This window comes from Onychomys torridus, chromosome 12 (genome assembly GCF_903995425.1).
Source record: "Onychomys torridus chromosome 12, mOncTor1.1, whole genome shotgun sequence".
Lineage (NCBI taxonomy): Eukaryota > Metazoa > Chordata > Mammalia > Rodentia > Cricetidae > Onychomys > Onychomys torridus.
The window spans coordinates 24,860,140-24,876,654 of record NC_050454.1 but is presented as its reverse complement, the minus strand read 5'-3'; the positions used below and the strand labels follow the sequence as shown (position 1 = coordinate 24,876,654).

The 16,515-nt window shown below is 38.8% G+C and overlaps 1 protein-coding gene across 1 annotated transcript in view; it reads right to left on the bottom strand.

Annotated features, from left to right (window-relative positions):
• Positions 1-15,917: 15,917 nt before the first annotated feature.
• The window catches only part of Atg3 (autophagy related 3), a 29,276-nt gene continuing 28,678 nt past the window's right edge, over positions 15,918-16,515 (bottom strand). Inside the window, exon 12 of the mRNA XM_036203142.1 lies at positions 15,918-16,188. Within this exon, the coding sequence (XP_036059035.1) occupies positions 16,107-16,188 (82 nt within the window). The 3' untranslated portion in view covers positions 15,918-16,106. The remainder of the gene's footprint in view (positions 16,189-16,515) is intronic.

The window sequence follows — 16,515 nt, the reverse complement described above, 5'->3', positions numbered from 1 at the left end:
ACCGGTTTTTTCTTATGATAAACAATAACTAAACATGCACCATCCTGCCCAAAGGGAGAGACATTGTCTTTATTATATCAGACAACAAGAACATTCTGTTTTTCAGATGCTGTATCTGCCAAGGCTTTTCACTAAGTATCTTTGAAAATACAGTCCATAACAAAGAGTGATTTATGTTTGTGTGCACAAAATACAGGAATATGAGACCCTCACAGAGAACTGTCTCCTGATAATGAAATATTGAGTGATCTTAACATAAAATCTGAAGAAAGAAAATTATGTTGTTGTATCAATTCAATTCAACATTTATCTTCCCAGATATCCCAGTGTAGCAGTTACTTTCTGGCTCTGTAATAAAACACAAAGAACAAGGAAACAGAGAAGGAAGAGTTCAACCACTGTAATTTTAAAACATGGCAGCAACTGACTGAATAACTCTAAAAATATTTGGAAAGAGAAACTAGAAAATCTCAAAGTAAATAGAAGTCCTAAATAAACAATGAGATATACTATTACCAATATAGGGGTCAAGAAGCCAAGTTCCACCATTCATCCTCAATAAGATGATTAAAACAGCCAGTTTTAGTAGTTCAAGCAGGAAGGGAGATGCATTCAATACAGCGATATCTGCCCTCTACAAGTCCATCTAAGTAGTCCTGATCAAGGCATGGTCCTGCACCATTGACCTATCACTGTCTCTTCAGTGAGGTGGTCCAACAGTGGTAAGTCTCTTTCTGTTTACCTTCCAACTGGCCCTTTAGGCTTTTTTCTCTTCCCAGCATAAGATGCCTGGAGAATTCCAATTTCTTGGAGTCTATCATGTTAACAGTCCAGAAGCCAAAATACAGGACACACATGTTTCTTCAAAATCTCTGTTTCCCTTCCAGGCCCATTTCTATACTACATTCATGAAATGAAACATAAACTCACTGTTTAAATGGTACTTCTCTACCAAATATATCTTTAAATTCAAAACAATCTCAATTAAAAAATTTAACAGGATAATTTTTATAGAAATTTATTTTAGATTTAAAAATATTTTATTTTAAATCATATGTGCATGTATGTGTCTCTGTGTGGGTATATGCACATGGGTGTAGGTGTCCTTGGAGGTCAGAAGAGGGTGTCAGATGCCCTGGAAATGATATCACAGATGGTCGTGAGCCACTCAACATGGGCACTGGGAACTAAACTCTGGTCCTCTATAAGAGTGGTATGTGCTCTTAACCACTAAACCATCTCTCCAACCCCTATTTAAAATGTTATATGAAATTCAAAGGACCCAAAATACCCAAAGCAATCTGAGAAAAAGAACAAATTTGAAGGATATATGTTATTTGCTATCAAGTCTTCCTATAGAGCCATATAATCAAGGCAAGGTATCGGGACAACCAGTTCAAAGGGACAGAAGCAAAAGCTCAAAGGTTCTCTCATTTTTACATCCATTGGCTATTCAATGTCAGTCAGTAAAGAAAGCCTTCTAAACAAAATGGGGGAAATGCAAAAATGAACCATACCTCACCCACACCAAACATAAACCTAACAGTTAAAACGATTAAGCTGTTGCACATAAATGTAACAAATACATTCATGATTTTGTTTCTATAAAGAGTGGAATCTACCTCTGGTTGGAGACATGTCATCTTTTCCTCCCTTAAGGTTAACCCAGTGGGCAGGTCAATCACCTGGTCTCAGGGAGGCAGGGCCACTTGAAGCTATTATGTTAAAGAGGCAGGAAGAATAATTATCCCCTTAATGAGATAATGTTCTTTCCCTTGCCAGCATTCTTAGCCTGGCAGTGGCTGGAGAGCTGACATGGGGCTCTGTTGCTCTCTGGGTCCTGACTGTAAGGTGTTTTATTTCCATTTTCTTCTCCGTGTTTTTCTTCTAGATGCTGGTCAGAGCCTAACAATGCTTTTCCTAACACTTTAGACTTCATTCATTCCATCAGGGTTCCCTTCCTACCATGTGGCTGATCTTCATGATGGCTTAACTCAAACAGTATGGCCCCTTTTCCTTCTTCTTCATCTCCCTCCTCTGGGCAGCCAAGATCTGCAGCTTGCTTGCTTTCATTTCTTTTTAAAACTCTAAGAAAATTTCTCAAGCGTCCTTGTGAATCCATTCTTAAGCTCTTTTATTTACAAAACTAAGAACCTCAAGAGAGGATGCCAATTTACTCAGTAACAGGGGTTACTTTGGTGAGACACCCCAAAATTTTCACTAACAATTTGATTAGTTAGTAATTTGATTGAATGATTTCTGAGGCGGAATACAGAAGCAACACTAAAACAAAAATTAGAAAACAAGCCTCATAAAAATTAAACTAAAAAGTGTACTCTTCAAAAAATACATTTAAAAAGATGAAGATGAGCATGGTGGTATGTGCCTTTATTTCTAGCACTCAGAAGACAGAGGCAGAAAGATCTCTTGAGTTTGAAACCAATCTGATCTACATAGAAAGCTCCAGGATAGCCAGAGCTACCTTGTGAGACCCTGTCTGAAAAACAAAATAAGCAAAAATAAAAAATAAAACCTCAAATAACAAATAAAGGAACCCACAAAGTAGAAGAAAACATTTGTGAAACATACAAAAGTTAAAATTCCAGTATATAGAATATATAAAAACCACAACCAAACAATTTATTAAAATTCAACTGAAAAACAGGAAAACATAGACATCATTATAGGAAGATCCATAAGGGGCCAGTAAGTCCATAAAAATTATGCCTACCATAATTATTTATAGAAATGCAAATTAGAGACCATAGGTTACTACTATAAGAGAACATTTAACACGAAATATGAATGCCCCCAGATGTTGGTGAAGTTTTGTAGCACCAACATCTCTCAAGTGTTCTCAGTGGGAATGCAATATATGCTAAATTCCATTGTTTATCAATTTTCCCATCAGGCCACCTAGACTATTTCCAGTTGTCATCTTTTTAAAAGAGAGATACTATGAACATTCTTGTACAAGTCTTCTTTAAATTTGTTTCATTTGGAGGGGAAATGACTACTTTGGGCTAGAATTGTTTGATCTCAAGGTAGATGAATAATTAAAAATAATTTAAACTATGGAGAAAATATTTTCAAACCATCTAGTTGATTCCAAAATAGTTAAGGAATGTCTCTTAGGGTTACTATTGCTGTGAAGAGACATGACCACAGCCACTCTTATAAAAGGAACACATTTAATTGTGGTGGCTCACTTACATTTTAGAGGTTTAGTCCATTATTATCATGGTGCAACATGGTAGCATGCAAGCAGACATGGTACTCAAGAAGTAGCCAAGTGTCTTACATTTTGACTTGCAGGCAACAGAAAGTGGTCTGTCTCACTGGGCATGACTTGAGCATACATGAGACCTCAAAGTCTACACCCTCAACAAGGCCATATCCACTCCAACAAAGCCATACCTTCTAATAATGCTACTCTTTTTGGAGGCCATTTTCTTTCAAACCATCCAAGAATATCTACAATTCAATGAGAAAAACAATCCAATTTAAATATGGGCAGAGTTTTGTAAGGCCTTCTCCACAGGAAACATATGGTTGGTATTTTAAATCTAGCTAAGATCCCATAGCTGCGGAGCTCATAGGCCCCAGGGATGAACCTACTACTATTATTTTGTTAAATTGACCTAGTATCAAACTACCCTCTGAATTCATATCTCTATACTCAGATTATTACAGCTCTCAAACCTCATCAGAAAAGCCTCTTTGTGGAGAGAACATTGATTGATGCAGAAATCCACAACTAGTCAAAGTATAGATAATGAGTGTCTATAGAGTACTCATCCCTAAATGGAATATCTACATTACACCTCTTCCCCCAATACTAAAATCTATCATGAAAGAGGGCACAGAAAGATTGGAAGAGTCAGAGGTCTGGAAGACCAAAGTGAAATGGTGTCTTCTAGACATAACAAGACCACTCTACAAATGAAATCACAGCAGCAGTGACTGTCTACATAAGAAGACCTGTGTAAGATCAAGCCAGACAACATTCCAACATGGAATAGGGAGGTGGTCATGAGCCATCACACCTGGGTAAGGAGCTCTTGATAATTGATCACTTCTGGGTGAGGGAAGAGTCGATTTTCTTTACATGTACGGCCTCTGATAGGCTGATCATGCTCCACTGGATAGCCCGATAGTCATGAGTATATGGACAGCACATATTGGATTCAATGGGTTATAAAGAAATAGAACATGAAGTTGAGAGGGGGGTAGATCAAAGATAAGTTGAGGTAATGGTAGGAGGCTAATATGATCAAAACACATTGTATGCTTGTATGAAATTTCCAAACAAGTAATTGAAATATTATATTATATACTTGATTGCTTTGAAAAAGATCTGAACAGTGAAAATGGGGGGGGGGGTGTCGGGTAACAGTTAAAAGATATTTCTCCAAAGAAGCCACACAACCAATAAGCAAATGAAAAGATACTTACCATCACCAACCATCAACTAAATCAAACCCAAACCACAATATGATTACTATCTCACAGTTCTTACAGTGGCTATTGCCACATCTTGAAAATGGTTTTTGTGTGCTCTCCAAAGGTTCATATGCTAAAGTTTGATCCCCAGCATGCAGTAAATGGGGGAAACTCTTATGAAATGAAGGGTAATTAGGTCATAGGACTGTACCTTCAGGAATGGATTAACATTGTTTTGTGAGCTTGAGTCCAATCTGGTCAATGTCATTTGGTTCCTATGAAACTAGGTTGTTTCTAAAGCATGGATCTAGTGTTTTATTTCTTACCATGTAATCTCTTCTGCATTTGCTCTTGCCATTGATATTATCCACCATCAGGCCCACACTGGAGCCTGGCAACGGTAGGGGCCACTCTCTTCAACTTCAAGAATGGTAAGCTACGCAAGCTTACTTTTTATACAGCATCCAGTTTTAGATGCCTTGTTATAGAGAAAAATAAGGGACCAAGAAACTGCAATGAAAACATGAAAGATGGTGGTATCTGCCTATAATCCCCGTTTCTTGAAAGGCTGAGGAGGATCACAATTCAGCAGTAAAGCATTTGCCTAGCATGTACAAAACTAGGTTCAACCCCATCAAACAAGAAAATACAGCCCAAAAGAACATATTGGTGAGACCAGGGGCATCTATTTCTTGAAATATAAAACTTTCCCCTCCCCTGAAACAGTATGAAAAAAATCCAACACATCAAGCAATAACATATTCATCTCGGTAGATGGTTGTAGGGAGAGAACTGGAGGCCCCAACTCCTGGTGTCCTGATGTAGTTCTTCAATATCAATTGCTCTTGGAGACAGGACTTTAAAAATATACCAGGGAAAAATAATTGGTTTAGTCAATTCTCCTCCTTTTACAAGAGGACATTCATGCCTTCCGTGCTAAATGTAGAGGACAATAGAGGCACAGGATTGAGATTCAATCCGAAAGCCTACATGCTCCAATTTTGTGCTGTTCTACTGCCCTCTGCTGGATTTACGGTGCTCAGTGTGTGAGCCATGAATCTCCTGCATTGACATCATCATACAGCATCCCAGTCAGTGGGATATTTCTGAGGAGGCAGGATTTGTTGCAGAGGAATAGAAATAGTGAGGTAGAGAAAGAGGGAGTATTAAGAGGACGTCCAGCATTGGCTCAGCAACTGGGTGTTTAGTAGTGATGGGAAGAATTGGTGGGGACACAGGGACCTTATTGTTCATCCAGCTACAGAAGTTGTAAAATCAGAAATTTTAAGCTACACATCCTATGCCCCAAATGCCAAATAAATAAGCAAACAAAAGTGAAAACAGAGGAAACCAAAAGGGCAATAAATGATTTTATTCAGCTCGATGCTAAAGAAGTAGTCACAATTTCCTGTCTTCAGTTGCTATATAGTTCCTTACAATCTACCCATGATTAATGACTAGACCTCTTCCAACTCATGCCACCACAGACAGAACCAGTGTCCTCCTAGAAGTCCCTTACAATGCTCCTCATCTGTTTCTTTAGGATGTATGCTTAAAGTGAGACATGCTTGACCAGATAGTGAAATTCTTCTCCCAAAATGCTATACCAACCAGTTAACACCATAACACCATCAGCTGTGAATGGGGAGGCTTTGAGTTTTTAATTGCCTATTCCTATTTTATCTTTAATCTTGAGATGACCATAACATTCACATGCAAGCCTATTTTCCTCATACACTGAGTAGGCTGACCTATATAACAAATAGAATGGGGAACATGCCGTATGTGAATTCTAAGAATAAACCATGGGAAAGATTGTGGCTTTTCTCTCACTCTTAGATAAGTTTCTCTGTCTGAGGACATTAAACAGCTATTTAGAGAGTTCCCCAAAGTAAGAAACAGTCCATAACCATCACCAACTTGTTGGCTGTAATAATCTAGTCACCTTGAGTAGATCTAGAATCAGCGAGGAGACTGGAGAGGTACACCTCTAGGTATGTCTGTGAAGGTATCTGCAGAGGTTAATAACTGAAAGACACACTTAGAGTGTGATTGGTGTCATACATTAATTTCTAGAGGCTGAGATGGAAGGAGAACAGGAGTCAGTCAAGCACTGGCATTGCCTCTATGCTTCCTGGCTAGCCATGAGGAGGTCGTCTCCTCCACCCTGTGCTTCCATTACATTGTGATTTCATCACAGTAACACAAAAGCAGTTCTACCTGTTTTATGAATAAGTGCTTTTACAAGTGAAACTTGCAGCTTGAGCATTCAGGTACTTGCACGAAGAGCTAACAGGAAGAGTGTAGCATCTGACCTGACCCAGAAAACATGTGACACCATTCCCAAGCTCCAGATTTGTCTTAGTCAATAACCAATGGCAACTCCTATACAGGAAATCATCTAATCAGGGTTTATTTACAGTTCATAGGTTTAGTCCTTTATCAGTATAGTGGGAGATATAACAGCACACAAACAGACATGGTGCTTAAGAAGGAGTTGAGAATCCGACATCTGGACCACAGGAAGTAGTAACAGAAAGCCACTGGGGCTGGCTTGAGCATTTGAAACGCCAAAGTTGACCCCCAGTGACACGACACACTTCCTCCAACAAGACTACACCTCCAAATCCCTCTCAAGCACTGCCACTCCCTAATGACCAAGTATTCAAATATATGAACATATGGAGGCCATTTTCATTCAAACTACCACAGGATTCAATAAGTAAGAAATAAGTTCTGGTCATTGTTTTAAGCTACTGAGCTACTGGGTAATTTTTATACAGAAACACATTCATTTCCCACAGATTTCATTGCTGATTTGAAGGAATTTCTTATATAAAGGTAAGCCAGATATCTCTTTTGGACTTTACAAATACCCTCTCTCAAACTACCATTTGCCTACAAAACTTATCCATCGTGTTTTTTAAAGAATAATTTTGGTATAATCACACTCATCTCCCTCTCTTTGCCATGGTCCACGCTAAATGGATAGTGGGATTGATAGGCTTGGTGTTCAAGAGACTCTCTGAGAGTTAAAGGGAATCATGGGAGAGGTTGGAGGAAGGAAATGGAGGCAGGAATGTGATGTAACTATATTTTAATTAAAACTTTAAAATCCCTCTGCATCATTAATCACAAGATATTGTCTGATATTTTCTTCTAGAAAGAAGTAATTTTATACTCACAAGAGTTTAGGCTTAATGCCATTCTCTAATCAGAAACTTAGCATGTTGTCTTTAATCTTTGGGAAACAGGGAAAGTGTAAGTTTTCTATTCTGTTTAACAACTAACAGACTTTATGAAAATAAACTTTCTTGGGCTCATGCTTATATCACAATTCCTACTGAAGACCAGTGTTCTTGGTACTTTCTGATGAGCCTTTGGTTTTAAGTTGATTTCTTGCCACTCCTTAGATAGATAAGCCAAGTTTTGAGGAGGACATTCAGATCTCTTAAATCATCAATTTATTTGAATTAGATTTTAAAATTTTGCACTGCTAAGTATGTAAGTATCAAAATGTTACATGCAAGTGCTAGTAAGTGCACATCACCTTAGCTTATGCTTCCAGGTCAAATTACTTATATGCAGAGAGCAGAGTATCTCCTACCATTTGTCTTAACTGAGTAGCCTATTTGTGGAATTGAACTGGTGCTTTTAAAAATAAAATAGAGTGTGGTGATATTTTATTTGTACTGAAATGTGATTTTATTTCTATGTTAATAAATAAAGTTTGCCTGGAGATCAGAAGTCACATAGCACATGCCCTTAATAACACGGCAGGCAGAGTCTCTGTGTGGTCAAGGACACAGCCAAGAGTGGTGACGAGCCTTTAATCCTAGTACCAACCATAGAGACCTGGAGGTCTGTATAGACAGGCAGTGACGAGGAAGTAATGTGGCTGGGTTTGGAGACAATGAGAAGGTAGAACAGAAAGGCAATAAAAACACAAGTCAGACAGGAAGAAGCTCTCTCTGAGGAAGTGACAATGACAAGGTGGTAAGATAAGGTAGTTGTGGCTTTTTGCTAGTTCTCTGATCTCTTTGGCTATTACCTCTGCATTTGGCTCTGTGCTTCTTATTTAATAAGACTGTTTAGAAATTCATCTACAATAGAGACTTCTGCTTCAGAATGTAGAAGTGTTCATTTCATCCTTAAAGCAAAGAACAGAACTAAATTAATATTGAAGACTTTATGCAAACATATAGGAGACCTGGGAACACAATGAAATTAGTTGGTACATAATTTGATCAAAGAGATCATGCTCCCTCCATGTATGTCAGCCAGAACAGGTGACAAACTGGTGAAGACAGGGTGGACAATGTGGGGAAACTATCTGAATATAATTTGGTGAGTTCACATTCTTTTCAGGTTCTCTTTCCATAGTCTATCTGGAACTCAATAGAAAACATTAGAAAGAGCATTCAGAAGTGTCTACTGTTGTACATAACTGGGGTTGGGGGTGGGATGGTAGCCATGCATCCTATGTAGAAATTCCATCAGGATATCTCCATTATCGCAAATTCATTAAAAAAGAATCACCAAATTCACCCAAGAAGAAATTGTCCTAGGATGTATGAAACCCTGAATTTGATCCCTAGTACTGCATAAACTGGGTAATCACAGAACTCTGGAGACAGAGGCACGATTGGAATTTCAAGGCCATTCTCAACTATCAATATACCCAGTGTGCACAGATGCAAAAATTCATCAACACAATAGGAAGCTGAACTCAAGTAATATATATTAGATAACTATGCAATTCATCCAAAGAGTGCAAAGTTCTTTTAATAATCAAAGCACTTTACTAAATTTAAAAAAACTGATCATTTCAATAAACATAAGGGGGAAAAACTCAATATTCACAGTAACACTCAGTCCAAGGACATTTATACAAAACTACAGATGAGAATTGAGAATACAGAATTGAGAAACTAATCTTTCTCAAAGATCACAAAGGCAAGTATGTTCTACTTATCACTCATAATTGGCAGTTCCTACACAGTTCAATATGAGAAAAAGGAAACAGGTTTGAAAAAAGTAAAACTATTTGCATGTGACAATTTTCTATGAAAGAAGATCTGAAAAGATAAACAACAAATCACTAGAATTTTTTAAAAGGCTTTTTATTTTCAGTAATTGTGTGGGAGGGGATGCATGTGAGTGCACATGCCTCTGAAGGTCAGAAGAGGACAAAAGATCCTTTGGAGCTAGAGTTCCGGGCAGTTGTGAGCCACCTGGTGGTGGTACTAGGAACCAGACATGGGTTCTCTAAAAGCAACAATCAGCCTTTACTGCAGAGGCATGTCTCTGCCCACCTAAAAAAACTGTGATTTAACATGACTCTAACAAGGATACACAATTGGAAGTGTATCACAATAAACTGTATTCCAATATATAAGGAATACAATATTGGAATTAGAAATGACAAAGATATAATCATATCCAAACCCCGTAATACTATGTCTCTAACAAAATTAATGCAGGATAAAAAAAAAATCAAAATAATGCAAACTGCTACACTTACAGATTTTTGAAAAGTTGTTTTGTTATGATATGAAGTCTCCTTTATTTAATCTATTGACTCAATGCACTTTTCTATCAAAACCTCAGCAAAGTCCATTGTGCAACAGGTTTATCCTAAAATTGACAGGTGAAGGGGAGACTCTATCATTGCCAAAAATAACTGTTTAAAATAAAAAGTTGGAAGTCTCACACTACCCAACTGTAAGATTTATTACAGTAAATCAGGCAGTAGAGGTTAGAAAAAAAAACAAACCAGCATACCATTAAAATCCCACAGTAATACCTTTTTCAGGCAAGAGCCATGGAATAATGCTGAATTACTGAACAAATCTGTAGAAACCAGTATCTGTGATAACTCAAAGTATCTCTCCCAAAGTCACTAGCTGTGATAGTGCTTTTATGACATAGTACATGGTTTGAAATGCCTTTCCCCAGGAGCAAAGATGCCATAACCTCTCCCCAATGAACTCAGAACCTCTGATATAGAAGCTCAAAAAACAAAAACAAAAACAAAACAAACAAACAAACATCAGAAGTGAACTTCGGTTCTCCAGAGTTCTCCCATTGTGCTGTAAGCCTGTATTTAAGACCTCCTCCCTCCTTCAATAAACGGCATTCACATTCAAAAAAAAAAAAAGAGGAGGAGGAGGAGAAAAGAAGAAGAAGAAGAAGAAGAAGAAGAAGAAGAAGAAGAAGAAGAAGAAGAAGAAGAAAGAAGAAGAGGAGGAGAAGAGAATAATAAGGAAGAAGAGGAGGAGGAGAAAAGAAAAGAAGAAGAAAGAAGAAGAGGAGGAGGAGAATAATAATAAGGAAGAAGAAGGAGGAGGAGGAGAAGAAGGAGAAGAAAAGAAGAAGAGGAGGAGGAGAGAATAAGAAGGAAGAAGGAGGAGGAGGAGGAAGGAGGAAGGAGGAGAAGGAGAAGAAAGAGAAGGAGAAGGAGGAGGAGGAGGCGGAGGAGGAGGAGGAGGAGGTGGAGGAGGAGGTGGAGGAGGAGGTGGAGGAGGAGGAGGACGAGGAGGAGGAGGAGGAGGAGGAGGAGTCAAGATAGTGATGGGGAAACCCAGAGACAGCTGACTGGTGCTAGTTGGAGCTCACTGACTCTGGATTGACAGCTCTGGAACCTGCATGGGACCACTGCTGAATGTGGGTGACAGTTGTGTGACCTGATCTGTTTGTGGGGTCCCTGGCAGCAGGACCCAGGTGCATGAACCCATTTGGAGCCCATTCCCTGTGGTGGGATACCTTGCTCAGCCTTGATACAGTGGGGAGGGGCTAGGCTCTCCTTCAACTTGGTATGCCAGACTTTGTTGACTACCATGGGAGGCCTTACCCACTCTGAGGAATGGATGGGGGCAGAGTGAGAGGGAGGTGAGGAGGTGGAAGGGGAGGGAGGGGGAATGTAATAATGGAAAAAAATTAATAAATATTAATAATAATAAATCAGACTCAGTTTTAATAATACAAAACAGTAAGAGTGCAGTAAAAAGAACCTAGCAGACACCGATTACTACCTGTTACAATGTTTCTATGTTATGGTATTCTCCAAAATTCCTAACTGCAGAATAGTCACCAGAAAACAGACAGACTGAAACCGGAAACTGAACAGTTTCTACCATTAAGTTCTGAAGGTGTCAGGATCATGAAAACCAAAAAGATCTAAAGGTTAAAAAAAAAAAGTGTGTGTGTATGTGTGTAGACAGATTGATATATACACACACATATGTCACCTAGTGGTTTCTGAGATAAACATGACCAGATACATACACCCCCGAAAAAGGAGAAGGAATTGAAGATATCTACTTTCTCATGAGAAAGACTTAACTGGGAGAAAACATTTCAGTAACTTCTAATATTACACATAATTTACAATAAAGGTATGTAGAGGCATTAAACTATACTACTCCAGTAAAATCAGTTCAGAAAAATAAGGAAGACTTAATTTTCAGAGGCTAGAGCAATGTCTATGAATGAAAAAAGCCATAATGAAACCTAGTTATTATGTTAACTTTAAAAAGGTTAAAAGAAAAAGGGGACTGGCTTACAGGCTGTATGAGAAGATGTTGTTCACCACCTTTAAAATCCTGATTCTATACCATAACAAGGACCATATTACAGCCATTAAGTCTTTATCTTCATTATGGATTTTTCTTTAAATAAGACTTAGATGACTATTTTAAAAAGGACATTAAAGGTAAGATTTCATTTTCCTTTACAGTTGAGTAAAATCCATTGTGTTGCCGGACGGTGGTGGCACACACCTGTAATCCCAGCACTTGGGAGGCAGCGGCAGGTGGATCTCTGAGTTCGAGGCCAGCCTGGTCTACAGAGCTAGTCCAGGAAAGGCTCCAAAGCTACAGAGAAACCCTGTCTTGAAAAACCAAAAAAAAAAAAAAAAAAATTCATTGTGTCTATGTCCATTTCTCAGCCATTCCTCAGCTGGGCAAGATAGATTGCACTTCCTAGTGATCATCGACAGAGCAACAGTGAGCTGGATGTGCAAATATATCTGCTATAGGATGTAAAATCCGTTGATTTCCTTACAAAGGGGTGGTATAACTGGGTCACATGGCACTTCTATTTAGCTTTTCGAGAAACCTCCAAGCTGATTTTTGTACTAATCTGATGCCCCCAACAATGTATTAGAGTGCTATTTTCCCCACACCAATGCCAATACTTGCTGTCATTTGGATTCCTGATCAAGATCATTCTGACTAGTGAGATGGAACTGTAAAGTGATTTTAATTTCCCCAACAGCCTAGGATGTTGAACACTAAGTGTGTACAAGCCATGTGTATTTGAGAACTTACCTTTAAGAGAAAAGGTTTTATGTGCACGTTTGTACATGCACACATTTACATGTGTGCCCATAATGATCAGAAGACGGTGTCAGATCCTCTGGAGCTAAAATCACAGAAGACTGTAAGCATCCAAATATGCGTGCTGGGCACTCAACTTGGGTCCTTCCTGACAGCAGCACTCATCCTGGCCTGAGCCATCTCTCCAGCCCCACAAAGCCCACTTTTTAATTGGGTTGTTTCTTCATGATTAGCTATTTTAGTTCTTTGTATATTCTATAGACACTAACATTCTGTTGGATGTATAGTCAACAACTTTTCTCCCATCCCGTGTGCTGTGTCTTCACTTCAGGACAGTTCCCTCTGTTGACAGAAGCCTTCTAAGTATATGAGATCCCCTCTCGATTGCTGATCTTACTTCCCACATCATGGGAGTCCTATTAAGAAACCCTGTACCTCCACGTACAAGTTCAAGTGGCCTCCCTGCTTTATCCTCTTAACAGTTCCAGAGTAAACAAAACTGTCAAACTTGCAGGTAACTGGGTTAAACCGGAAAAAAAAAAAATATCACACTGAAGCCAACCAGGGTCAAAAAGGCAGATGCTGCATGTTCTCTCTCTTATGTGGATTCCAGCTTTGAATCATCTTTATGTTTAAATTGGGGTCTATGTGAAAGCCAAGTGATTATTAACAGACCACTGGGAGTGGAAATCGAGTGGAGTGACACTAAAATACAGACAGAATCTAAGTAGAGCAAGAATGCTGAGGATGGAAAGGTTCAACCATGGAGGGTGGAGACTTAGCTAAACTGTGCTATGAAAAAGCTACATGGAAACCTGTGATCTTGCATACCAAGTTCACAGAGTAGAGGGAACAGAACACTGGTAGCATGAAAGAATGGGAGTTGGGGATACGGAGTTAAAGGTGTAAGTGAGGATGGGAGCGGGGAATAGGAGAAACCAGAGGGTAGGGAATGAGTTCATCAAAATTAAGGGTGTAGAAAGAAGCCTTATGGAAACACACTAGTTAATAAGCTCATTAAAAAATAGGGAAAAAGGGGGAGTTTGGGCAGAGGTACCCTGCAAGGGGGACAATACTGCTCTCAGAAGATATTCGCTGATGAAGAACATCTAAATGCCAGGGCCAGAATACCTCCCTTCAGAGTTATTGGTGAGAGAGGACTTGAAGCACCCAGAATGCCCTTGTCCTTGGTTGCCCACCATAACTAAATATCAAACCATATTTCTGACAACACTGCCTACTTTGGTTTCCATACATTGAGAAATCAATCCCAGACTGACCAGGAAACCTTCTCCCTGCTAGCTGGCTTTCACAGTACTGGAAGGTGCTCACACAGGCTACTGCAGGAGAATAGGCATCAATGGACCTCCTACAGTCCTCACCTGCCAGGAAGGTTGTATCACTGATACTACAGGGGCATTAGGGGGATAAACAACTGTTCTGATTGCATTGGAGGTCTGACACAGTGACCAAAAAAGAAAAGAAAAGAAAAAAAAAAAAAAAAGACTGAGGAGAGAGATCATAGGTCTTAAGGGGAGGATAGTTTACTGGTGGTGTGTCACTAAATGGTCAAGTGGACAAGCCTCCTTCTTAGTATTTATATCTATGCCCATAGATTTATGCTGTTCTCAATCTTGGTCAGAGAATTTTCTTTTTACATTGGGCAACAGTAAGTCATCTATACCAAACTCCCCCATCCAAGGCTCAGGGAAAATTATGGAAGAGTGAACAAAGGACGAGCTGAAAGATGCTAAGTAGAGTGTGGAATGCTACTGTCATCTAGACTTGACATGCTGATAAACACATCACATCACAACCACTATGGCTCCCTACACAAGACCAGCGTAAGATCAAGCCAGGCAAAACTCCAGCCAGGATAAGAAGGGACTCCTACGGTCCCACTCCTTAGAGTTATTCAGTTACTGGCTGGTGAGGGGTGGTCACTTTTCTCTGGGTATATGGCCAATGATAGGTTGCCCATGACCCAGAGGGCGGCCCCACATCATTTAAATACAGTCAGTACTAATTGGACTTGAGAATATTAATAATAAAGATAATGAAGACATAAATTTGGGATGAAGATAGGTTGATGGGTCCTGAAAGAAGGCAGGGAGTTGAAGGGTGGTGTTGGAGAGTGGTCAAATCAAAATTTCATACACATATACAGTGTGCATATATGTAAAAGCTTTTAAAGTTAAGGAGAATATTCTTGAATAATGAAAACAAAACAGAAGAAAAGGTAAGCCACTCCACTTTACACAAACTGAGACAGAGATGAGAGGCAATGCAGAGGTTTGGGTAGAATGTTAAAAACAAAAACAAAAACAAAGAAGCCAAAGGTCTGGGTTCTCTTCCACAGCTTAAAGTATTCTATTCCAGAAAAATCTGCTTTTTAACTCCTATGCCCAGATCTACAAACTGACACAATACAACTAAAGATTCCCTTCAAATCCCACTATGCTACTAGCAATTGAGTTAAGAAAAATATCCCAAAATCCTTAATAAAAAAAGTGATCTTAGCCGGGCAGTGGTGGCGCATGCCTTTAATCCCAGCACTCAGGAGGCAAAGCCAGGCAATCTCTGTGAGTTCGAGGCCAGCCTGGGCTACCAAGTGAGTTCCAGGAAAGGCGCAAAGCTACACAGAGAAACTGTCTCAGGGGGGAAAAAAGTGATCTGGGGCTGGAGAGATGGATCAGAGGTTAAGAGCATCGACTGCTCTTCCAGAGGTCCTGAGTTCAATTCCCAGCAACCACATGGTGGCTCACAACCATCTGTAATGAGATCTGGTGCCCTCTTCTGTACATATAATAAATAAATAAATTTTTAAAAAATAAAATAAATAAAAAGTGATCTGGGTGATGTCAATAAATCAGGAAACAAATAACCATTCTGAGCATGTTTCTTGGCATACAATTAGCACTTCATAAACATGAACTACAAGCACAAAGCAGACTTGGGGAGACAGCAAGCCAGAGAAAGGAGTCAGAATGAAAAGGAAGAACACTCAGCCTGGTATGGAGTACTTTCTAAAACAAGTTCTGACACAGTTATATGTTCAATACCATCCTGACTCTGCAATCATCCTCTGACAGGAAATCCTACTACATAACCTTTTGACAGAAAATGAAAACAATATTTCTTCACACTCATTTTTATTAAACAAATAAGGCTGGTAATGGAACAGTTTTTATTTAATGCATAAACATATAAGTCCCTTTATTAGAGAAATTATACTTATTGGTAAATATGGTCAATGGTCACATCTATGTATTAATTCTTTAAAAATCAGAAGCAGTAATTAGGATACACTCTATATCCTCTTCACTACATTGTAAAGTGTCTTGTGTAGTCATATTCTATTGTTGGAATGACAGCTTGTACAAATTTCAAAAAAATTAGAAGATACCTGAAGGTCTTTAGCTAAGGAAAATAAGATTTGTAAACAGTGTTGTTCTAAATCCATAGTAATTATCTCTTTTATTAATTTATGAGAAAATGTATGATTAAAATCTTATATTGCATCTATTAAAGTCATGAAAATTTGTATCTACTTAACACAGGTGTTCTACAACTGATTGCTTAGCCATCTACTCCAACTTCTGAGTTTGAAATTTCTTAGCAAGAAATTCATGCATGTCAAATTACTTCAATATTTATAAGGACAATGTTGTCTGTGTTTAAAACTCATGTATATTAAAACTCATTCACTTACTTTGCACCTTTACTGCTTGCA